This window comes from Leptonotus elevatus, chromosome 6, assembly GCF_054856555.1.
Source record: "Leptonotus elevatus isolate MCC_2025b chromosome 6, RoL_Lele_1.0, whole genome shotgun sequence".
Taxonomy (NCBI): Eukaryota; Metazoa; Chordata; class Actinopteri; order Syngnathiformes; family Syngnathidae; genus Leptonotus; species Leptonotus elevatus.
The window spans coordinates 14,800,883-14,826,680 of NC_141244.1; the positions used below are offsets into that span (position 1 = coordinate 14,800,883).

The 25,798-nt window shown below is 39.6% G+C and overlaps 1 protein-coding gene across 3 annotated transcripts in view; it reads left to right on the forward strand.

Moving 5' to 3' along the window:
* The window catches only part of LOC147172201 (receptor-type tyrosine-protein phosphatase U), a 213,029-nt gene that overhangs the window by 148,550 nt on the left and 38,681 nt on the right, over nucleotides 1-25,798 (forward strand). For 2 of the 3 annotated variants that reach the window (XM_086077670.1, XM_086077671.1), the window contains exons 9-17: nucleotides 492-601; nucleotides 4,286-4,487; nucleotides 7,880-7,982; nucleotides 8,074-8,347; nucleotides 13,962-13,998; nucleotides 18,284-18,422; nucleotides 21,002-21,025; nucleotides 21,209-21,363; nucleotides 22,269-22,456. In XM_086077670.1, the coding sequence (XP_085933796.1) occupies nucleotides 492-601; nucleotides 4,286-4,487; nucleotides 7,880-7,982; nucleotides 8,074-8,347; nucleotides 13,962-13,998; nucleotides 18,284-18,422; nucleotides 21,002-21,025; nucleotides 21,209-21,363; nucleotides 22,269-22,456 (1,232 nt within the window). The remainder of the gene's footprint in view (nucleotides 1-491; nucleotides 602-4,285; nucleotides 4,488-7,879; nucleotides 7,983-8,073; nucleotides 8,348-13,961; nucleotides 13,999-18,283; nucleotides 18,423-21,001; nucleotides 21,026-21,208; nucleotides 21,364-22,268; nucleotides 22,457-25,798) is intronic. The other variant, XM_086077672.1, reaches the window with a different exon arrangement.

Here is a 25,798-nt window from a genome sequence, read left to right on the forward strand (position 1 = left end):
CAACTTCTGTACACACCCCTAGTTATTATTGGATCACCAATAATCAATGAGTAAAATGCTGTTTTACTGATCTTCAATCACACACTCTATTTTTCATTAAAGTGCATTTTCGTTTGTGATCTTTGTCCTAAATCAATGTATGTTGTGTTCTTAATAATTACTTGACATGTAGGCTACCGTATGTATAGATGTTACAGCAAAGCAAATACTGTACATAATATGTTTTAATAGGTTGAGGACGCTGGGGAGCTTCTGAGACTGTAAAGGAACAGATTGACATTTACCAAGGTTTTCTACTTCCATATTACAGCATTGACAGAGACTTCATAAGGAGCTTGGCACGATTCCTTACTAACGCAGGACATGATTGATCCGTGTAATTAATGCGATGGCTCTGCATACTGTAAATTTGAATATATCTGTTGTTTTTTGTTCCCGAACTATAATGTGAACAGAAGAGGCTCAGCTTCTTTTATGACAATGTCTTACAGTCCCAGGAGGCATAGCACCAGAGTCGCTCAGCTTCACCCCACTGGATGACATGATCTTCCTGAAGTGGGAGGAGCCACTTGAGCCCAATGGTCTTATTACCCAGTATGAGGTGAGTATTGCAAAACAAGTGTCGGTGCAAACATCTGTTGTTGTTGTTTTTTTATCACATGATAAGTGTGTTACTATATTTTTCTTGGTGCGTAAAATAAGAACGGCTGCAGCTGGCTGACGTGTCCTTTAGGGTAAACCATGTCTGTGTGGGTGTGTGTTGTTGTTTTTTCAGTTCAACATTAGATGAACTTATTTTTACTAAGCTATTGGCTGGATGTAATCTGCAGAGAGTCAAATCCTTTTTTTCCTTTGCTCTTCTGTTTTTGTTTCTGGAAGTGTTCATGACACTGCAACGTCTTCCTTTGCCAGTATCTCTCTCACGCATATGGCTTTATTTAGAGACTTACAATGCCTGACTGATCTTGCTGCAACCGGTGATGGAGACTTAGCTATTGTTGCACATTTTGCGTCTACAAGAATTCAACCTAACATACTGCAAATGAGAGACAAAAACACCAGTTTCCCTACGCAAACTAAATACAGTGAAGGTGTCAAAAGTCAATCACCCTGAACGACGCACAATTTGGAATTCAGTCTACAACTTTCAGGAAAAAATAAGCAGCACCACAGTAGGGTACTAGTGATTGAAAAGACGAGACAATCGAACATAAGTATAAAGTGATTTAAAACAAAAAGTGAACATTGCAGTGAAAAGTGGGATTTACACAATCGGGATTTTTCGGCCGATCACAATCAGTGATTGAGTTTGAAAGGGGAAAAAAAAGATAACCGATCACCAATTCGAGCAGAAGATGGAGCTATATATTTATTTAAAAACGTTTATATTTACTCTGCAGTTGACTGCCGCCATTTGTGGGCAATAGTTCCCGAATGGCAAAAACCCACCTAGAATTGACATTAGCTGAAAGGCATGGATATATATATTTTTTTAATTCTTCCAAAAATGCTGAGAAACATTAAATATAATGTAATGTCTTATTTCGTCATTGATCAATTGGACAAATTAAGACACTACAGCCGATGACCTATTTTACAAAAACGGCCAAATATGGTGTCAGGTTCAGTTAACCCAAAACATTTAATAAACAACAGACAAGAAAGGAAGACAAGAGATTTAAATTATTTTTCGCTCGCCAGGAGAACAGACAAAGATGTGCTCAGTCACTCTCCTGAGCCCTCTCTTTTAATTTTTTTTACAGGGCGTTCCAACAACAAAACAGTCCTTATCTTGTGACAAGGGCACAGTTCCTGCTCTGCAGCTGCAAAAGCACGAGTCGTGCATTGTAATACTATAGGAGTAAATATGGGATAACTTATGTACATTTATTCTAACATATTGTCTGATCACGATCTAGCCAATCAGTAAGTCTTGTGAAAAGCATTATGCACGCCTTTGTCGTTCGACATTGCTAACAAAAAAATAAAAAACGAGTGTAGACAAGATTGTAAGCTGCTTGTATGAGAGGAGACTTTCCTTTTTACACTCGTCAATTGTTGTCTAGAAGATCCTGTGAATGTCTGGCAACCCTTCCCAGATGTACTTTGCCTCCAAAGTCAGCTGAGACAAGCTCCAAGCTCACACGTGACCGTAATGGGGACACGCGGTGTAAAAAAATGGATGGATGGATGTGCCAGTGTTAAAATAATATCTTCATTATCTCCTCTGTGATTCATCGTGCTTGTATAAAAAGCCACTTTAATGCCTTCTCCCCGACACTGTGCACTATATTATAAAATTGGTCTTGAAGCATAAACTACAGACAGCCTCATTAATAGATAATCCACGTGCACATGTTATGCTGTAGGCCATCTTGTTAGGCGTAATATGGATGTAGTATTTACTTGTACAGACTGTCTGTGGCAGGGCATCAGCGAGGCCTGCCAACCCTCGCTCGCAATGTCCCCTCAAAGATATTATTAAATAGGATTTGTGGTTTAACATATAAGTGAAGGCGGCCCACAGCTGACTGTAAATGCGTTATACCGAGCTATAGAAATTCTCTTCATTTTCTAAACCATTGTCTGCTCTGCCTGAGCCCATTGACTGTGTTACAAGCCTTCTTCAAGTTGTCATTGCTCTGTGCCAAATTTTTCTTCCAGCACCACGAAAAGCTCTTCTAGGAATAATCACTAAATCTGTGTCTTGAGTGTTATCTTGGGCTCACCACACACTTGAGCGATGCGATCGAAAGCAACTCAAGTGGATCGTTACGGGGGGGGAAAATAGTTGTCAACATTTGGCCACACTTGCCGACGGGCTGCAACAAGGAAACTGCGATTGGGTTTTGAGGCTCCATCTACATTGAACTGTACTGTATTATTTGGTTAATGAGCCATAAAAACATAGCACGGTTGTCTAGGAAGAAGCAGATGGCCACAAAGAAGAGAAAACGGGTGAGAGAAGTTAATGTTTGGCCGTTTTTGTACTTTTCTTAAAATTCTTTTGTAAATTATTTTCTTATTTTTTCTCATCTTTTTTTTTTCTAAAGACACGACACTTGGAAATTCTTAGGCCCAATGGTGGCTTACTAAACACTCACACTTAACTCATTTGCTCCCAAAAATCTATAAAAACATTATATTTTAAATACTGCCATGGTTCCAAAATCATATGTTGTACGTTTAAAAAAAAAAAAGTTTTTTATGCTAGAGCATACAGAAGGCTTTGATGCAGCCCCTGACCTGATGAGAATGCTTGAAGCAATGGTAGTTATTACAAAAACGGCCATCAGGTAGCAGCAGAGTATAAGAGATCAACCAGGGCCATGTTGCAACAAGCTCTTTTCCTCAGTGTTTTCAACAGGTTTGTGAATAATTATGAAACTATAAGCTATATTCTAATGCTAATTGCTTCAAAACGGAAACAGATACAAATATACTGTTTTTTCTTCTGATTAAAGAAGAGACTGTAATCTTTCTTTTGGTAGGTTCCATGTTTTTATAGCAATAGAACACAATATTCTGTGGGCCTTGCAAAATCAGTCAAAATAAAGTAAAACAGCCGGGAGTGAAGGGGGTTGCTTCAGTTTAGCTGGGAGTGAATGAGTTAATAAATAAGCACAAAAAACTTTCAAAATGCTCCCGATAAAGACGTAGAGTGGCGCCGACTCAAAAAAGCACTCTTTGTGTGGGGCCTAGTTCCAGAAAATGAGTGATTGAGTTACATGGGCGGATGGATGAGTTTGGTCCGGACCATTCTCAACTGTACGAAACCGAGCAGACGTCAGTGCAAAAACTGATATAACATTTATACGAAAAATCAGATTGTTGAATGTGTTCACTCCAGTTAAAGTACGTCAGGTCTGTGTATGTGTGTGTGTTCATTCCAGAGACTTCTTACAGCTCTTAATGTACTCTAAATGCTCATCCTTGTCAGATTGCTGCCATTTGATCTCATTTAGCAGGATATAATTGGTAATTCACTTGAGAGTGCTGTGCAAGTGTGGCAAATAAGCCCTCCTTGAAACTTTGGAAAAGACAGCAATTTAGAGTTTTAAATGGATTTAATGACATAAAGACTGAATCTCTTGCAGTCCATTTAAACTGTGATATCTTTTGTCTGTGGCTCGCAGAAAAGAAGTATTTGAACTTTTTATTTGAACCATTATCAACGGCAATCGGCAGTTAGAGCCAGAAAATCGAATAATCCAGTTTTTCTGCTTTAAAAGCTATTGACACTCCCATCATTTGTCAAATGTTCTCACTTCTCGTTGGCCTGCAGATCAGTTACCAGAGCATTGAGTCGTCTGATCCCGGCATCAACGTCCCAGGACCAAGAAGAACTGTGTCCAAGCTAAAGAATGAGACCTATCACATGTTCTCCAATCTTCACCCAGGAACAACCTACTTGATCTCTGTGCGAGCCCGTACAGGGAAAGGCTTCGGCCAGACAGCCCTCACTGAAATCACCACAAACATCTCGGGTATTGTATTGCTCAAAGTTCCATCTATACTGATATGTCAGTGTGGACCATCTGTCCACAAACACCATATGCTGATTTTTTTTGGGACTGGAATCACAAGCATCACTTTTGAGAAGTGTCTGGTTCCAAAATAGCTATAAAAAGAAAGACTTATGAACTAGAATGAAGGGTAATAAAAACAGTTCAAATTGCCAACTCTATATATAGACAATTAACAAAATTGATTCGTCATACAGTATGTTGTGGAAAAATACACACACACACTCATGGTAACACCACAATTGCAATTTATCTTCTTTTTTTTTAGGAAAAGTGTGACCAGTAACCATGTCTTGCTGTACTATTGTTTGTTATTGCAGAACACAGGTTCACCTCCAGACTCTATGAAGGACCAAAAATGCCAAAATTAAAAATGAATGAATAAATAAATAAATGTGAAAATAAAAACGGATATAAAAATATACTTACAAAATTAAATACAAAAAATAAATATAAATGGAAATAAAAACAACTATATATATATATATATATATATATATATATATATATATATATATATATATATATATATATATATATATATATATATATAATAAATAAAGTTAAAAAAATAAATATAAACTCTGCTCACATATTTATTTCATGCTGCAGACGCTGTCAGCAGGAAATCCTTCATGAAATGTTATTCAAATGAGGGGGCGGTCCTAAACGTGTCATGGGTTGGACTCCGCTGTTGCAAACTGCCTTTCAATGGTCGAGTGAGCGAGTCAGCGAACAAGGAAGTCTCACCGGCTTGCATGGACAGCCCCAGCAATGGATGACTTTTCATGATGGATTTCAAGCTGACAGCGTCTGCAGCATAAAATAAATAAATCTGAGTCTTTTTATTTATTCATTGACATTTGATTATATTTATATATTTATTTTTGTGTTTATTTCCACATTTATTTATTGTTATTTTTAATCTCGTTTTTATTTTCATATTTATTTTTACTTATTTATTTTGGTGTGTATATATTTTGTTGTAGTTTCTATTTCCATAATATTTTTTTTTATATTTAATTTTTGAATTATATATTTTTTTTATGTCCATTTTTATTTTCACTTTTATTTATTTATTTTTAATTTTGTCATTTTTGGTCCTCCATAAGACTCCACCCACTGTGTGCTATAATTCCGATTTTCTTTTGACTGTTTTTTTTCCATAGCATCTCCCAGCAAAGGCTGTCATCTTGTTGTCCTTATGACATCAATTAACTTACGGAGAAACGTCACCAGGAGTACTCTGCTGAATGTTATTTATACTTAAGAAGTATGTTGCATATGTCCTTGGGAGCGGACGGTCACATCTGAGAGTCTCAGAGCTTATTAATGCTGATGGAAATCCAGCCTTGCTCTTTGTCTCTCCTTTTAATGGTGCATTTGTGCCTGTGTAAGGATTGCATTGCACCTCTTTGGTACGCAGGGAGCAGGCACTCCGACCGTGTCTCGCTCACACTGCCTAAATCTCTCTTCTGAGAGGTCGTTTGGTTTAATTATAGATTTAAGGCACAATCCCTGCCTACTGGCTGTTTGTCATAGAGAACTGTGGCACAAAAGCCAGTTTGTAGAAAGTGCCCAAAAGTCTTTGCGGATCTTCCTCTTCTCTCTCTGCTGGCCCACAGTGAATAATGTTTGCTTAAACAGAGTACTGTATCTCTCAAATTGGTGCTGGCAGCCTGCAATTACTGAACACTTCAGCTACTATCTTCAAACTGTTGTGTCCACTTAGTATCAACACACGTATACATTCAGACATGTGTATTCTACCTGGCAAGACCTCTATGTATGGCCAGCCCTTTTTAATACCCAAACCTAATTTATTTCAGCACTGGATGCCTTGGTGTTAACCAGCCATTTTTAATATAGTAATCGTTTATTCTACATGAATAGTTTTGTCTCTCTTCCCTTGCTAATTGAGTGGTGATATTAAAGTGAAATGTGCTGCCACAACTCCAGGGAGGAGCATGACTTAAGCCAAAGCCTTTTAAATGAAAAAACCCAATCAATTTAGCCTCAAGACCATGACTTTTAACTGGACCCGTAGCCAGGAAAACTTGATGAGGAGTTCAACCAATGTGATGAATATGGGGATATGGACATTTATTATACAAGGTCTGCTAGCCTTTTTAGGCACACTGGTGTGCCAGTTCTATAACAGACTCAACATATTAATGGGATAATAACTATGGAAACTTTATAACTTGGAATCTCTGACCTTGACTTGGAACGCTTTCAGTTTTCGAAGACTGGTCCATCTCAGATTTCTTTGTATTTAGATTTTTTTTTTTCTTAACTCTACAAGCTGCGCATTTGTTATCGATGTTGAGATGGTCGTTTTAACCATTCAGTGTTATACTGTGTAGCCTTGACTACTATGTCACGTTAAAGAAGTACTAAGGAACTTTTCAATCTTAATAAAATATTTTCATAAATCTTCTGATGAAACAACAACTAGTTGAATGGTACCTTTACCATGGCCCGAGGGGTGTCTGTATCATTTTTACTGGCACTAAGCAACTTTGAGGAGGCGATAGGAACACTGAGACACAAAAAACTACAAATGTGCTCATAACTCAATTAAAATGTCGACGCACGATTACTGCTAAAACAACTGAAACATGTTTTCTGATGAAACAAAAAAAAAAAAGGGAAGCTAACCGGATAAAAGGGCAGTCAAGGAGCAACATTGGCTCCAAAACGGCCCTCTGCGCAGTAATTCACTTGAGGGGCATTCAAGCTTAGAGGTTTCCTGTTCTTATTTAAGCTCGGGGGCACTCACAGCACTGTATAAAAGTGTTTGTCAATTAGTTTTGTTGTCTTTGCAAGTCTACAATAACAGTAGATGGAGTTACCAATAGTTGTAATAACTAAAGCAGAGACCTCATAGCATTATATTTGGATTTGATCTGTTTGTTAGTTATCAAGCTCTTTTTGTTTTGCTTATTATATTTGCGTGTGGCATAACAGCTAAGAGCCGCATCACCATGTTTGCTTTGAAATATGAGCTCCACTAACTGATCCAAGTCTGCAATTCTACTGGGTTTATATTCAATTAGCATTTCCTTAATGTATTCAGGACACAAACCATTGAGTGATTTATAAACCAGTAGCAGAATTTTTAAATGTATTTTACAGCTAACTGTGAGCCAGTGTAAATGTGTTTAGGACTGGAGTAATATGTTCTGATCTCTTTATTCTGATCAGAACCCGAGCTGCAGCGTTTTGATGCTCTTTTGAGACAGTAGACAATCAGCAGGCCAAGAAATTGACATTTTGTTTCATCCCAGTGATTGTTTTTATGCTTTTGCGCAGTACTTTACATAAGTCTTAACTAAACGATGTGTTTTCAGCGCCTACATTTGATTACGGAGACATACCATCCCCCTTGAGTGAGACTGAGAACACAATAACTGTAGTCCTCCGCCCCGCCCAAGGTAGAGGCGCACCTGTCAGGTGAGAACACCACGCCGCGTTCTAGGATGGACTCTTGTTCTGCAGCAATAATAGCATGCTAAATATTACGTTTTCATCTATTTGTGTCCAGCACATACCAGGTGGTGGTAGAGGAGGAGACTGTGAAAAAAGTGAAGCGAGAGCTGGGTCTTCAAGAGTGTTTCCCTCTGCCGATGTCTCACGGCGAGGCCTTGGCCCGGGGCACCCCGCACTACTATACTGCTGAGCTGCCACCCAGCAGCCTGCCAGAGGCCAGTCCCTTCACTGTGGGAGACAATCATACTTACAACGGCTACTGGAACACCCCTTTGGACCCACGCAAAAGCTACCTTGTCTACTTCCAGGCTATGAGCAACTTCAGAGGGGTAAGTGTTACTCGACTGCCACCAGTTGTGCAGGACGTCTGCCGTCACTTTGTCCAGTTGTCGGCTTCAGTACACACAGTGAATTGCAGCCAACAATGAGCGGCGTTAATGATTATCTGTTTGTGCTAATGCTGCGTTATAACAGCTGGCATTGTCTGGGCTCACAACCCTTGAACAGAGTGTTGATGCTGTGAAAGGGTTGGTAGATGGCAACGTTTTGGGCTTGCGGGCTAACTACTTGGATATGACACATGATTATGACTTTGAGGCTCAGCTAAACAAAACGTGCCCGAAATTGGGTTTTACTTGCATGCATTACTCTTGGCTCGAAAAGTTGTAATTACTGTGAGTCAACAGATACTCCTCATCGTCTGGCTTTTATTTGACATGTTTGCCTTGCTCCTATTTTCTTTTATTTGACCAAAATCCCATCATGCAATCATTTCATATTTATCCTTAATTTATCTTCTCTTTGCAAGCAGAAACATGGTTTTAGAAATTCTTGGTTGAGAAGCACAATGTTGACTTTCCATACCCCCTCACAACCCCTCAACCCGAGTCTCTCATGATACCCAGTGGGCATTACCTTTCCAAATTCGATTACACCAAGAGCCGCTACCAGGACGAAGCAATTACTTAGCGATAATTGGGCCTAGGTGCAGATGATCAGAGGTAGAGCACAATTGCTTTATTATTTCCCATGCAAGGTTTCCATTATTTTCCTTTTTAGAACGTTGTGAGTGAATGACGTTTAGGTACAAAGTGGACTTTTCTGCAATACTTGTATTACAATACATAGGGCTTAAGGGTGTGATGGCACCTAGACTCTGTCTGTATTTACCCTTTGCCTTCCTCAAATATTTGAGGACTTGGTCAGAGGTGGCAAATCCAGGTCCAGAAAGTAAAAACCCTGCCACAATTTGGCTTTAGCCATTGAAACTAGCTAGCTAGCTAGCTCCCTTGCAGCAAACGAGCATCGTGGGAGCTAGCTAGTGAGCCAGCTAGCTAGCACTTGGGGCTAAAGTCAAACTGTGACAGGGTTTTTACTTTCTGGGCCTGGATTTGCCACCTCTGGACTTGGTAAGATATTATTCCTCTATCTGCCCATCTGTGTACAAATGTGATCACAACTTTGCAAAATATGGTTGCAAAAGTCCAAAAATGTTGAGTTTAAGATGATGTGAACAAAATAATTGAGCTGGAGGACAGACTGAATGATGCAATTCCAAGAAAACTACTTGTTCGGCGGAGGTGAGAAAGCAATTCAAACTCGATCCATTGTACAAGAAGCACTGTTTTGACAAATTAGACAGGCCAAGTCCTGAGAATCGTTTGGAACTGGGACAAACGTTCTGATTCCCCAGGAAGTGTTCAAGTTACAACATTTCTGTTCCCCATTTTAATGTCTTGTCCACCGAGAGATGACGTTCCTTCCTGACTTGCCACCCAGTCCAGAAAAAAAGTACCGCAGTACATTGCTGGCAACGTCACGGACCGTGTCAAATGTTTAGTTGAGTCTTTGCTTTGGGCCGCAAACAAATGGTTGGCCATATTTTGGACACCCGTGATTTAAATTATGCAAACGTTTTTGTCTGGAATCATGTTCAAAAGTTGCCCCACCCAATTGACACACATCTTTGAAACACATATTTTGCAGTTAGCATGCATACACTGTTCTCACCCTAAAAACAGTTGGGTCAAAAATAACCCAATTATGGATCAAAAATGGACTGATTTTATACAAAATGACCCAATTTTTTGACCCAAGTAAAGGATCTGACCAATATTTATGAGTTGTATTACGCTGAAAGACCAATTTCTTGACTCAATGTTGGGTCAAATCGACCCAAGTAGAGGATCAGTCCATTTTTGACCCATAGTTGGGTTATTTTTGACCCAACTGTTTTAAGAGTGCACTGTCTTGTCACTGTAGCTGGATTATTTTAATACAAGGATGTTTCTGAGACGGGAGGGAGGCGGGAAGTGTGATCTCATCTCTATATGGTCCGTAGCTTTTGTGCTGCCTTTTTACTATGGAGCTCCACGTATTATAAAGTTGCATGAACAGAGGTGGGTGGCTCATCCATTACCACAATCCAACGGAGAAACATAGTGGGGGAGTGCAGTGTGAGCGTTTCATTTAACTAGTGTACTAAGCGTGGGCTTAAACAGGGTTTACTGGCGGATGGGATTAGGTTTTGTTTAGTCTGGCAGTGGCCCAGACTCCATGACCCACAATGAATACAGCACAGTTCCCCATCACACAGAAGACATACTCCTTCTGTTTTGTAAATCTTTGCGATCATCCATAAGATTCTACAGTAGTAGTTGCTGTTGAAACTGAATTATTAGAGCACAAATGAGAAATCTGATTGCTTCTCTTCCACTTGACAGTTGCTGTTTGGCTAAACAAGGCTCAATTTGCTATTAGCACTTTCCATTGGCAAGCACACTACCAAGTACTATTTATTTTACGTAAACAACTGCTGGTGCCTCACTGGGACATCATTATTAGAATCTTTGAGAACACACGGCTAGAAACGACCAAAATAAACCCGCATGCTAATGCTAGCTGAGCCTGTGGCTGTGCCTTAGCACTGGATGCTGCACTATTGTAGGCCTACTCCACGAAACTGCAACAATCAGTCTGCTTGAATGAAATGCGTTCACACATTAAGTGCAGGTGGAACTGAAGAGCTGCTATTGTGCAGTGAAAATTGCTTTTGTACTAGAAATAGTAATCCTGAAGTGATAGTTTAAGTGTTTTTAATCTATATCATGAAAACATTGCCACATCAATGCATGCCCATAAGCCCACCTTTGATTTTCTTTAGAAAAATCTTCCATGCATTCCATATTGAAATCAATACGCGTTTGTGCTAAGAAAATTAATAGCACACCTGCCTCCAGTAAGAAAAAAATGGAATCATAATATCATTCTTTAATTGAGTTTGAATCCATTAAACCACAGTGCTGCTATCTAGTGGGATCAAAACAAGAGGATAAATAATTAGATGGAAAATTCATTTTTAGTGTGTGTGTGTGTGTGTGTGTGTGTGTGTGTGTGTGTGTGTGTGTGTGTGTGTGTGTGTGTGTGTGTGTGTGTGTGTGTGTGTGTGTGTGTGTGTGTGTGTGTGTGTGTGTGCGTGTGTGTGCATACTCTCAGTATTTTTGTACAAAACGGCTGCTGTTCTTTCGGAAGTGTTCACATTTTTTACAGTAGGCCTACTACTTGGATGAGAAACTTTTTCTGTGTGATGAAAGACTATCTTGCGTCTTACCCCCTACAAGTTTAAAATTGGGAAGAAATCTGCTGGAATATCTGCATCAGACCACAAGAGAAATTCTATAGAGTATTGCAAATCAAGCTTTCCTCCCCGAGCCATATTGACTATCACATTAATCAAGGTTTGCTGGGTTTGTGTGAGTCGTGACAGTTTTAAGACATGCAAAATTACACCCGGTACTCTGCAACAGTGGCAGCAGTGTGAGTAGTTTGAACAGTATGGGGCCGCATAATATTTAGCGTTTAGCTCTTCTAATTATCTAGAGAGTGACTGTCAAGCCTGTGTAATTGCTTTGATTGATCTGTCAAAAGAGGCACTACAAAGTCTAAAGATTCAAGACTAGAGCTTTGCTGGCAAAGGCAGCTTCTCTGGCTTCAAACACACACACACACACACACACACACACACACGCACACACACACACGCACACACACGCACTGATATGTGCTGTGTGTTGGCATTCAAGGAGTGTGTTTGAAGGTGCCAGGACCCACCTGCCCCTGCGGCATTACTGGCACCGTGCACAATTAAATGAATGTGCAAAGTGTGAGCTTCCATGCCAAGCTTACCAATTAACTTGCTGCTAAGATGGGCAAGCAATAAAGCGCATGCCTATGGTAGAAAGTCAACTTTGTTCTGGTAAAGCTATACAAATACAATAGATGTAGAAGAGTAAATAGTGTTCCTCCACATTTAGAGGGATACTTGACTCATTAAGCCATTTTCAACAGTAAGAAGATATTTTATTTATATTATTTTTCATGAACAATGAATGCCTTTAAAAACAAAATTGTCCACTTTGGCTGAATATGACATCACTTGTGCTGAGGAAATAGGTAACGATCAGTCATGGCTCAGTTTGTTGACCAAACCCAGATAACAGCTGAGCTGTGATTGGCCGTTACCTATTTCCTTAGCACAGGTGATGTCATCTTCAGTCGACAGTAAGGGGAAAAATGTTTAAATACGTTCGATTCTCAATATTACCATGCTCCCAAAGACATATTTATATGTTTTGTTTATGCTAGAGCATACAGAAGGCTTTGATGCAGTCTCTGAACTGAAGAGAATGCACGAAGCATTGGTATTTATTACAAAAACGGCCAGCAGGTGGCAGAAGAGTATAAGATCAACTAGGGCCATGTTTCAACAAGCTCATTTACCCACAGTTCTAAGCAGATTTGTGAATAATGATGAAGCTTAGCTAAATTTCTAATGCTAATTGCTGCAAAACGGAAAAAGATAGAAATATACTTTTTTTTTCCTGATGATTGGACAGACTCCAATTTTTCTTTTGGTAGGTTCTATGTTTTTATAGCGATAGAACACAATATTCTGTATCCTATAAAACAGCCGGGAGCAAAATTGGTTGCTTCAGTGAAAATAGCTTTGAGTGAATGAGTTAAAGGTATTGTATTTGAAAAATAATGTAGTTATCAAATTCATTCTGGACAATACATAACTATTTACTGCTGAAAAGGGCTCAATGAGTCAAGTATTCTTTTAATTGTTTTCCTTGCAGAAATGCAAATTTATGTTTCCTTGGACGGTAACTTTTTTTCCCCCTATGACAGTCAAGTAATTGTATATTTGGAGGCAGGTGTTGTTGCAAAGGCCAACCATATTGTAGCGAATAAACTGAATAACTTGGAAACAAATTGTGGAAATAACAATACACAGTGGCTGCCGGTATTTTAAGAGGAGCTTGAAATGCATTTTCAATTAAAATAATCAATTTAGTCGGTGTGAGGAAGGCCATTTTGGCTCATTTGCGAATTTGCATAAATGTCCCACAATACCCAGATTGGCATGTGTAAATTTTAATTTGATAATGCATCTCTTCCAAGAGGTGGCAGGGTCGAATTGGATTAGCGTCTTGAATTTCATTAGGGTTGTTCGACAAAGGTCCCTTTTTATAACTCCAAGATGTCATCAGCTTGAATTTGAATAGAATTAATTCCCTTTCATATTGGTGCATCGGTTTGGAACTCTCCCCTAATCGTCTTCCCTTTTTAACTCTAATCTTTTCTCCTACGGCAAAACTCTCTTATCTGTGTCTTTAATACACTGACGCAGCTCTCAGATGTGCAGAGATTTCAGAGCTTCATGTCGTTAATAGAACTCTCAAATCTAAGGTAAATTGGTCCTTTTAGTCAGAAGTCACTTTCAGCTGCATTTAATTTGCAAAGCAAAACATACTGTAAGAGAAAGGTTGTCGAGCTCACTCAAAGTTGTCAACTTTAGAAATTATAGCTAATATGTGTCTGTATTCATTTGATGCATAATGACCTTCATAACTTGTGTGTGTTTTTTATTTTATTTTGCAGGAATCAAGAATAAACTGCATCCGCATAGCTCGCAAAGGTAATTTGAATTGAATGGTGTGACCTTGAGTTCACTTTACATCAGTAATCTTATTAAATTTTGTACTGTATTCCTTGTTAGAATGAACATAATGGCTCACAAAGTCTATATTGCACTGTTATTTTTCTCAAGTACAAAATTGGGAACATGGACAAATGTTCTCTGCTTGTTTGTCGGTGGTTTTCAGCGAAAAGGGCAACAGGCAGGGAGGGATTAGAGGTCAGGCTTTCATCGTGTTTGTTTGCAAGTGGCCGCTGGGACGAGGATATCAAAGGCAGCCTCTTTGTTCTCATCAGCGGTCCACGAGATGGGCTACATCTGAGGGGCTCTGACCTCGGCAGGCTCCAAAGGTCATCCACATCAAAACTTCCACACGGAGCCACCTTGGCCTTAGTATGAGAAAGCCACCCAGCACCTGTACTGTATCTTAGATTTTTGGATTGGAGAGGACATGAAAAGGGCAAGGAAATTGACACTAAATTCTCCTGGCAGTAGAACTCTCCCCATCCCATACTCGTGCTGTACTACACTGTGGGATCACAGTGAATACAAGGCATGATGTCCATGTGAGGTGAGGAGTTGGGACCCAAACGCAGACAAGACACAGCAGTTAGGAAAAAGTATTTCTTATATAAAAATACAAAGTAACAACAGAAAGCAGACCTGGATTCAGATGACCTTGCATAGCAACTGACAACTTCATCATCACAAGGGACATAGCAACTGTATGGCAATTGCCAACGTCATCATCATCATCATCCCAAGGGAACAAATACAGGACCATAACAACCCACTGACCCAACCCAAAACACAGTCATAACGCATGAGTTTGTAAAAATCACTCCACCAATGCAGTAAACAGATCGTATTCCAGAAATTGACCAGGAAACCTTTTGTTTTTGTTTGTTATTTATCACCAGTATTTAAAAAAATGGAAGCGATGCCTTTCTACTTGACAGGCAGAAGGAAAGGCCACTCGATCAGCCACTGATTAATTCAGCCAATGTTAAATAGAAGCCAACATTGCGAAAAAATGCAATGAAACCAAAAAAAAAAGAGATAAATGTAAATGGCACAACAAAATAAAAAGAAAAGCTTGTTGAAATGACTGGCAATTTAGCACAGACATACCAAGGTTGATCAAAATTGTACAGGGCTGTATGGGTCTTTGTCCTTATTGGCAGTCCACTTCATGATTCTCTGGGGACAATGCGTCTTGGGATAAGGGCGGCTATTATGAATTGTAGCAATGCATGTACCAAAAACACAAAAAAAAAGATGAAGAAACATTTAAAATTTGCACCACCCAAAGGATGTCGCCATCCAATTATCGTTCCACGCTTTCACTGAAAATCTGTTTTGCAGTTTTTGCCTAAACTACCAACAAAAAGTGATCAAAACAATAACTCTGATTCTTGAAAAAACTGTTTAAAAAAAGTACAACATTCGTGTAATTGAAAGCAAGCAATCAGGGGTTATTTCCAAGTGTGACAGGTCAAAGATTTCTAATGTGACCACTGTGATCCTTCAACCATTAACATGGACTCAGCATCATCTTCGCCTAAGCTGTTTTTATCAAGCAGCACGTCACAAGCCAAGTGGAGGCAAATGATTCCGGCTTTGATACGAAAACTGGAGATTACATTTCAACTTCCAGGTGACAGCTTAATTAAGGATCTGTTGGCAGGCTCAGTGTGACAATAGACTTTCATTTCACCCGCTAAGCGCCAATTTCCAGCATGGGGCAACTGGCAAATGTGCGGACTGACGTGGAAATCCATTTCATGCTCATGTTCAGCCTGATGGATATTCCGGGTTAGATGTGGTAGAAGTGTGCAGATACGGTTTACATCCTCTAAATTTCTTGACGCTTCGGCAATATGAAGTAACCAAGTACGAAACCTCCAAAGTTGAACACAATTACGTGATGCTGGTTGACTTCCAATTTGTGCTCATTTATTCCGTTTTGCGATATTTGGAATAATTCGCTTCAAACTGTTACCATTAAACGTGACTGTTGTCGCAATGTTTTTTGCTGATGCTCCACATGCATTTCACCTATGTCAACATTAACTTTGACACAAGTGTAAAATTGAATAAACATTATAACCTTTTCATAAGTGATAAATATACTGCAGCTTACCATTATGACTCTAGATAGCTGGTAACTAAAGTGATCTGTATGATCTAGCAACCGCATAGCATAACAACATCATAACGCAATGGTCATGACCTAACCAAAAACTTAAGAGTGGGTAATACATCATCATAGCAATTGCATAGCAACCACAAATATAATCGCAAATGCATAGCAACTGACAACATCAACATCATAACACAATGACCCCATGACCCAACCCAAACTAATATAAAACCATAACAACTGCATAGCAACTGACATTAGCGTCACAAGGAACATAGTAACGGCAAAGCAACTGCAAAATAAGAGTGACTAGACAAAGAGTGGCTAATACATCACCTATCAACATTAACATCATAACAAAATGGGCATGACCCAATCAAAAACAGTCACACTAATACAATTGCAAAGCAAAACTCACAACATTACCATCATAAGGAACATAGTAAGAGTGACAAGACAAACTGAGTGGGTAATACACCATCATAGCAACCGCATATCAACCACAAAAATCATTACAAATTACATAGAAACTGCATAGCAACTGACAACATCAACATCATAACACAATGACCCCATGACCCAACCCAAAAATAGTCACACCAATACAAGACCATAACAACTGCATAGCAGCTGATAACATTACCATCACAAGGAGCATAGTAACGGCAAAGCAACTACAAAATAAGAGTGGCAAGACAAATTTAAGAGTGGGTAATACATCTTCATAGTAATTGCATAGCAACCACAAATATAATAACGAAGGACATAGCAACATCATAACACAATGGTCATGACCCAACCAAAAACATAAGAGACATAATAACTGCATAGCAACTACAAAATATGAGTGACTAGACAAAGAGTGGCACATCATCGTAGCAACTACAAATATCATCGCAAGGGACATAGCATCTGACATCAACTTCATAACACAATAACCCAATGGCCCAGCCCAAAACACAGTTATAACGATTTTGATGCCCAGAAATTGATCAATGTAGAAATGTTTGGATGTCATATTTTAGGAGTTTAAAGGCATTCAATAGTTATGGTTCTGCTCTACAACTAATAAAAAAAACAAAGTTTACCTGCCAGATGAGATGCTTTCAAGTCACATTCAATACTTTGATTCCAATTTAGACAAACAGCGGCAACCATAAAAGGCCACCAGCTCCAGATAGTTGGTCTACAACATGGCTCTGTTTTTATATTTCCCTGCCCCAAAACACTTACGTCCCCAGCAGGCTGCGAGGTCGAGCTGTATCCTGAGGCCCGCTCTGACTTTCTGCTGCTCTCAAGACGTTCCACTGGCCTCGGAAAGGCTGGTTTGAGGCTTGGCAAGGCCTTGAGCGCTGACTGACACACACAGGAAAAGAAGATCAGTGGGCCCCATGAACTTGTCAAAGGAATATCCGCCGTGAGGAACATGTAGCGAGACTTGCAAGCTGGAGGACCTTTTCAGTGAGAGCGAGGGGCCTCGGAAGTTTCCGTCTGGAGCTGCTGTTTGGAAGACTTATGTCTCTGAAATATAATAAATAATTCAATGTTTACAGGGAAAGCATCTCTTGGGTGTTGTAGCAACAATGTGTACAGTGCACTGATAGGTTACCGTGGCTACACATCACAATTTGAAAGGCAATGATTACTAATTAGGGGAATATAAAAATTTATCTTGAATAACTCCCGTTACCTTGGTTATTCATTTTATTCGTCTTTAGAAAGCTCCTATATAATCTCTTTGCATGTCAAACATAAGATACGTACCTGAGCGCTACGTTTGTCGAGTTGGCTAACACCGGCAACGTCTGTCACTTCCTTATTTGCATGACGCTTTCATTATTGCCAGCAATTTGAAAAGGCCTTTTGAAATATCACTGCTATTGAAATGCAGTGATGGCATTAAGAAAGCCATTAGAATTCAGCAGATGTCGTCAGTAGTCAGGATAAGTTGAATAGACGCATTGTGCTATGAAAAGTATCTACCTGCCCGCAGGAGAGGCGAAGATTTTCAAAGATGTGAATTTTCTCTGCCGCCACATCCACTTTCAATGGCGCGTGTGTGTGTGAATCATTTCTTGAACAAATTCTGCCACCTTTAAGCGGCACTGCTTTTGAAAGTTCCATCTATTTTGCTTCCCCCAGCCGCCTGCAAAGACCACCGCAAGGCTTTGGAGGTGTCCCAGAACTCGGAGGAGATGGGGCTGATTCTGGGCGTGTGTGTCGGCGGCCTGGTGGTGCTCATTCTCCTGCTGGGTGCTGTCATCATTATCATTAAGAAAGGGTAAAGACTGTTGATTTGTATACAGCATGCCTCATTATGTGCACAGCCCCTCCATTGTTTTCCTTCATTTTTTTTTGTGTGTGTGCAAAGGGATCGGATCCATAAGCAATTTTTCTGGAAGGTTATTCTTGCTTTGGCGAGGATTGTTTTCATGGCTTTCACTTCCTTATAATGTATCAAAGGGACCAACAATTCTCATCTGCATAGCCCATCTCAGTATGTGAAGTATTTTAATTAACAGCTGATGCAATTCAATTAGCTACTTAATTACATACACCAAGCGCAGGACCGAAGCAGAAATGAGATGGCAATTGGGAGGGAAAATGTGTGCTCTTAGAGACTATTAGCCAGTGAACCCGTAGGTCTCCAGTATATTTGTCCAGCCGTTTCTTCTGCCAGCCTTTAATAACTTCTTACAGTACAACCACCAAAGTCAGACACAATTTTTAAAAAGTAACTCAATTTGACAGGTCCAGAGGGAAATAGGTTGCTTTCATAAAACTTCCCTCACTCTGGAGGCAATGTCTAGGTAACGTTTTAGAATGTCTCGTTGCTGTAGTGTAAAACTAGAGTATTGGTGAACTACAAACAAATCATTGACTCTCTCACACTGATAACATGCAAACAAGCAGAGGGAGGATTGTTGTCTGTTCAGAGAAGGTGAGACTCTTTCATGTTCACAGCTGGCTTTTTAATGTCAATTAAAAAAAAAAACTATTCATAGTTGATAGCGGCTGAGAAAGAAAAAAACGGGGGTTGAGACCCCCCAAAAATATTTTTTATAATTATTTTTAATTTAATTGATATTATGAATATATTATTTATAATATAATATTATATTACGATATAATATAAATAATAATGATAATAATATATAAATAAATAAACTTTTTGGTGATTAAAACCCCACCATTCATAGTTGATAGCGGCTGAGTCCTGTCTTTGCAAGTATGGGCAAAGAAGCTCAGGGGTTATTTAAAAATGAATCCTAAAGTGCACTAGCAGCCAGTGCACTGAGGCAAAAATAGGGGAAATGTACTCAAATGTACGTGTCAGATAAAAGTCATGCAACAGTGTTCTGCACCGTTTGCAGGCGACAAATGGCTGATGAGCTAACCTCCGCTCAGAGTCCATTACAGTTGTCCTGCCGTGTGGTTACAAGGGCAGGGCCAACTGTTCCAAAGTGTTGCCTTGGGAGAAATACGTTGACTTTTGGCCAGCTGCCTCAAGTGTTAAAAAAGCTTGACTTAACAACTCCGCTTGATCTGGCTGGCATTTCACCAGGCATCTGAATTTAAGATTGTCAGAGTGCCCAAGAAAACCAGATCAAATGTTACCAAAAACCATCACCTCTGTCTTGTTGTCACTGCAGCTTATAAACGAGAGAGAATATCCAGTGCATTTTTTTTACAGGCACAACAATTTGGTCATCTGTATAAAAGTAAAAGGAATTAGCATGTTTCCCAATTAAGAAGCCAAGTGGAAACAAATAGGGAAAAGAAAAGGGGACCTAAAACAGAGCCCAGTGGGACCCCACATGTGGGGTCACCAGCGCCGGCCATTTTCACTGAAACAACCTCCTTCGCTCCCGGCTGTTTTACTGTATTTTGACTGATTTTGCAAGGCCCACAGAATATTGTGTTTTATTGCTATAAAAACATGGAACCTACCAGAAGAAATATTAGTCTCTTCTTTCATCAGGAAAAAAGTATATTTGTATCTGTTTTGCAGTAATTAGAATTAGAATATAGCTAAGTTTCATCATTATTCACAAATCTGTTTAAAACAGTGGAGAAAATAGCTTTTTGCAACATGGCCCTGGTTGATCTCTTATACTCTGCTGCCACCTGCTGGCCGTTTTTTGTAATAACTACCATTGCTTCTAGCATTCTCTTCAGTTCAGAGGCTGCATCAAAGCCTTCTTTATGCCCTAGCATAAAAAAAACATAAATATGTCTTTGGGAGCATGTTAATATTTAAAATAGAACATATTTATGCATTTTTGGACCAAATGAGTCAATCGGTCAGATGTTCACGTATTCTAACACATTTTCCCAGAAACTTTCGAGTTTGAAATTGCGCCACGGTTGACTGGTGGAGGTTCCACTGTTTTACTGTTTTAGCACACAAAATGAGAAGTTATAAACGGCTCCAGAAAGTCATATTAAATGGCTGACACAGTTTCCTGACTGCTATTGAATAATGCCCATTTTGAAAAGTCTGCACTATTCTACAAATGAGCTCAGGCTCCTGTGCTGAGCGCCCGTGAAGTTTCCCCCCTTTTTAGATAATTGATTGCTGAATTTGCTGTGACAGGAAGGCCACGTGGTTTGGCGCTTGAAGTGTACCACGGGAGACACGTTCTAATGAAGGGAACACACACACACACGCACGTATTTTGTGTCAGCACCTGCTCGATTGGATTGCGCGCATCACATGGTCACCTGCACAGCTGATTTCCTGCTTGTGGTTTTCAGTGTAATCAATGCGCATTCTGCTTTCAGCTGACATTGTGTTCATGATACATCTCTTCTTGATTTGTTTTCCTCCTCCTCCACTTCCTCCTGCACTCTTGCCAGAAGGAACTACTACTCTTATTATCCGTAAGTGATTATGGCTCTTTTCTTTTCCATTGTTTTGTGATCCATCAGACACTTGCTTGTGCTCTGGCTGTCTATCACACAACAGGAAGACATGCAAAATGATTGCGACGACGACGAGATGCGTTATCATTTGTGCGGCTTTGTTTGACACGGCCCCTTCTCTTCTTTTGTGTTCCTTAATAGGAAAGCTGTGAACATGAATAAGACCCCCATTACTTATCGCCAGGAGAAGAGCCACATGGGCTCCATGGAGCGCAGTTTTACCGACCAGAGCACCTTGCAAGAAGATGAAAGGATGGCTCTCTCCTTCATGGACGCACACACCTGTGGTAACCGAAGTAAGACACAAATTATGTTCAAAAGTTGGCTTTCAGGAGGTGCTGAAAGTGGCTGAGTCGGGCTGGTTTGGTCTTAAGGCAAGTTTCGATCTACAAGTTGAGTCTGAAGAAGCCATTTGTGATTCTTGTCATTTCTCTTTGAATCGATTGCCCTTTTTATGGTGTCAATCTGATGACAAGGAGAAGACAGATGTGTTTACTACACGGTTGTAAGATTTCTTGGTCAGCTTCTCACATTAGTCGACGGATTCATCCACAAGCTCAAGTTACAATTTGGCAAATTTCATATTTTGACAAAAATCTAGACTTTTGGTCAGTTCACGTGTGTGGGTGTCATTTTTATGAATTACTGACCAATCCCAAGTGTTAAAAATGGCTTGCTCTGTTTGATGATGCAATCTTAATGGCTCAACAAACATGCCCGATGCCAGCGATTTACTGTTTCATGCTTCATACTTAAAATGTAATGCAGAATGCTTTACATGAATTAGAATGTGATATGATAAGCAAATGGAAATTCTACATGTGGTGTTTATTTCCTAATCTGACATGCATATTCACTGCTTTTTTATAAATTGTCTTATAGATTTAAAGAGCTTCATTGCTCTTATTTCATTTTTTTTTCAGTTTGCTGCAATTAACATTTTGTAAAGAATCTTCCTTCTGAATCAACATTTTCCACAAATTCAAAGAATAATAAACAGCAAAAATGCTTTTAACTCATTCACCCCCAGCCATTTTCACTGAAGCAACCCCCTTTGCTCCCGGCTGTTTTACTGGATTTTGACTGATTTTGCAAGGCCCACAGAATTTTATCTGCATGATAAACTTTTCAAAAAGTTCAACTTTATTAGGTTGTTAAGTCTTAAGGCTTAAGGTGGCAACAATGAACTGTCCCGTTGCAGGCGATCCACGCAGTTCGGTGAACGAGGCCAGCAGTCTGCTCGGAGGCTCCCCGAGGCACCCGTGCGGACGCAAAGGTTCCCCCTACCACACGGGGCAGCTGCACCCCGCCGTCCGAGTGGCCGACCTTCTCCAGCACATCAACCAGATGAAGACGGCTGAGGGCTACGGCTTTAAACAGGAATATGAGGTGAGCTGTTGCACGTACCCTCGGTGGTAATTCCATGTTGTCACCCTATGTCTGGTGCTGTCAAATGCTAAGCTCTGTGACAAAGGAGGCTTTATGACTAAATTAGTCTGTGGAATATTGAAATGTAAATTCCACTGCATAGGTGTAATTTATACTTTTTTTCTCTACCATTAATCAGGCTGGTGCAAATGGGAGAAAAGTGATTTAGATGACTTATTTCTTAGTGATGGAACTTTTGAAAAATTTGAACTCCTTTAAAACTATGGCAAGACAGAGCCCCCCCCCCCCAGTATTTACATGCAATGCAGACAAAGCTCACATAATGAAAAAGTACGTGCAGTTGTACCATTAAATAGATTGACAGAGAGCTGTGCAGCACCTATAGATAACACAATCATTGTTCAAGTGCACGTAATTTAGTATTGTTAAAGCAATACAAGGTCACTGTCAGTGTTTTTCTAAAGCTTCTTTTTCAAAAACCACTTAGCGAAGCTGAATCATGTTTTCTGATGGCCACTGCCTTTTATAATTCGAATGTGAGTGAATGACTACGAGGGTTAAACCAACAATACTGTGAGAACATCATGTAATCATGAGAAACATTTTTTAAAAGATGAACAAAGTTGTAAATCTGTAATGAAATGGAGTATTAAGAGAATGAGTGACTGAGGCCTCAGTGGCGGACCCTAAACAATACAGAGTGCTTGGAATAGTACCGGCTGTGTCATGTGAGGACACAGCAGTTTGGAAACAGGTATACAAAAATATAAAGTAATGACCAAGAGCGGGGCTGAATTCAGATGGCCTCGAAGAAAACCTTCACTATGAATCTTGAGCGGGCTGGATGCAGAGAAACCTCAACTGAGAGAGATAGATGCAACCTCAAACACATGGAAAAACATTTTACATGGAAGAAACCTCAACGTGCTGAGAGAAAACCTCAGCTAAGGACAAAAGTGCCGTTCGGTAACGCTCACTAGGGCAATGCACAATTATGTATGACAGAACAAAAAGGCCTAAAGAGTGACTAGACAAAATAAGATACCTAATACTGGAACATGGCAATTGACATCATCATAAGGAACATAGTAACTGCATAAGACTAGACAAACTAAGAGTAGCTAATACATCAGGATCAAACATTATTATGTCAAGGGACATAGTAACTGCATAAGACTAGACAAACCAATAGTGGCTAATACATCAAGATCAATTATTATCATCATAGGCGACATTGTAACTGCATAGCAACTGATAACATCAGCATCATAAGGAACATAGTGGCTGCATAATACTAGACAAACTAAGAATGGCTAATACATGAAGATCACGCATTATCATTTTAAGGCACATAGTAACTGCATAAGACTAGACAGACTAAGAGTGGCTAGTACATCAAGATCTAACATTATCATCATAAAGGACATAGTAACTGCATAGCAACTGATGATATCAACCACATAAGGGACATAGTAACTGCATCATGCTAGACAAACTAAGAATGGCTAATACATCAAGATCAAATATTATCATGCCACGCGTTCTAATCTGGAACTGGTCCATTCTGTTCTCAGTCATATATGATGAAGTTAAGGTGTGGCAGTGTTATGACGGTGTTTTGTGTTGGGTCATGGGGTCATTGTGTTATGATGTTGATGTTATCAGTTGCTATGCAGTTACTGTGGCCTAAATATGGACTAAATTGGCCTCTAATAGCAACACGTTGTCCAGTCCCCATTTTGTGTTACGATGCATGGAGTCCATGGAGTAATCAACACATCCAAAAGAGAGACCACTATGGCTTGTTCCAGGCCAAGAGATTCATGTGTGATTTTCACATCCTGCAAAAAATCGACTGACTTGGCAAACGCGTTTGACGTTAATGGTGAGCAGAAAGTTGGGTAAAGCCATCAGTCGTCCTCTGACATCATTCACGAGCCCTTTGCGCAGCCCGCTGAAATTAATTAGTGGTGTTAAAAGGCATGTGGATCACACTGAGGTTGAAGGTACGAATAAATCATTCGCATATGCGGCGAAAGACGAACTCGTGTCGCAAGGCAAGACTGATGAGGTTAATCGTCTCAGGAGGCATTTGGTCCTCTGTTAGCAGATCCCAGGCAAGCAAATGAGGACATTTTGACTTTTTTTCTCTATATATTCAGCAGCATTCGTATAAATCCCACCTGATAAATCTTGGTTTTGATGAAAGACGGCCAGTCCGAGGTCTGGTGCCACTCTTCGTACTTTCTAGAGTCCATTAGACTTGTTAGCACACTTCCGTGGAGAAAAAAAAAGTGTCTGTTAAAATGTGATGTTAAGCGTGAGAATTTGTTTTGCCCACTTAACAGCACTGGGGTAGAGTGGTTAGCACTTTGGAATCTGCCTTTCAATAATCGTGTTGAATGCTTTCAACTTTTGTTTGCTCTACATGGCGGTTCTGTTGGTATTTTACTGCTTTTCTATTGCAAACATTCCTCAAATTTGCGTTTCATGTTTTTCAATACCTTTTCACTGGAGCGCAGGCGTCAGCAACGCGCTTTGCTAAACCACAAGCTAGCTTTTAACACACTGCTGTCAGTTGATTGGTCAACAGCAGGCACAGGAAGGGAGAATGCTTGTCAGGCGCCGTAGTTGACCCGCGATCAGTTCAAGTTGAATCCTGCCTGTCACCCGAAGATGGCCGGGATCGGCTTCAGCTTCTCTGTGAACCCAGAACAGCACACGAAATGGAAGATGGATAGAGGGATGTTCTTCTTACAGCGAAAAACTGACAGTGTTTCTTAATCGCCATGCCATTGCTGGGAATAGCAAAGCTAATCTGGATCACATGAGCTGGTTCCTAATGATTACGTAACTCCGTTTTTATTCATGAGATATAAGAATTATCTTGGATTTACATGTACACCTGCAATATCTAATACAATCCAACATGTGACGTGAGCTTTATCAAAATGTCTGGGGAATGTAAATCCAATTAGCCATGTGATTTTATCTAGAACAATCTTGAATTTTCCGAACCAGTATTGTAACCTAAATTTAATACAAAATAAGGTCTTTAAAACTCCAAATGTTACAATATGTTTTTAGTGGCTAGTAGTGGCTGCCTTCAGTCTTCAGGACACAAAGGGCTGTGCATTCAAAATTCAATTACAATTTCAATTATTACACTCCACAATTACTAAATCAACATAATCGTAAAAAAAAGATTATTAATACAAATTTTTGTTGTTGTTTCAATTTATACATTTGCACCTTTTTTTTATATTTAAAAATAACTAATTTAATACATTTTGTTTCATCCAAAAGGAACTTGCATAATTGTAGTTTTTCAAATAATTGTAT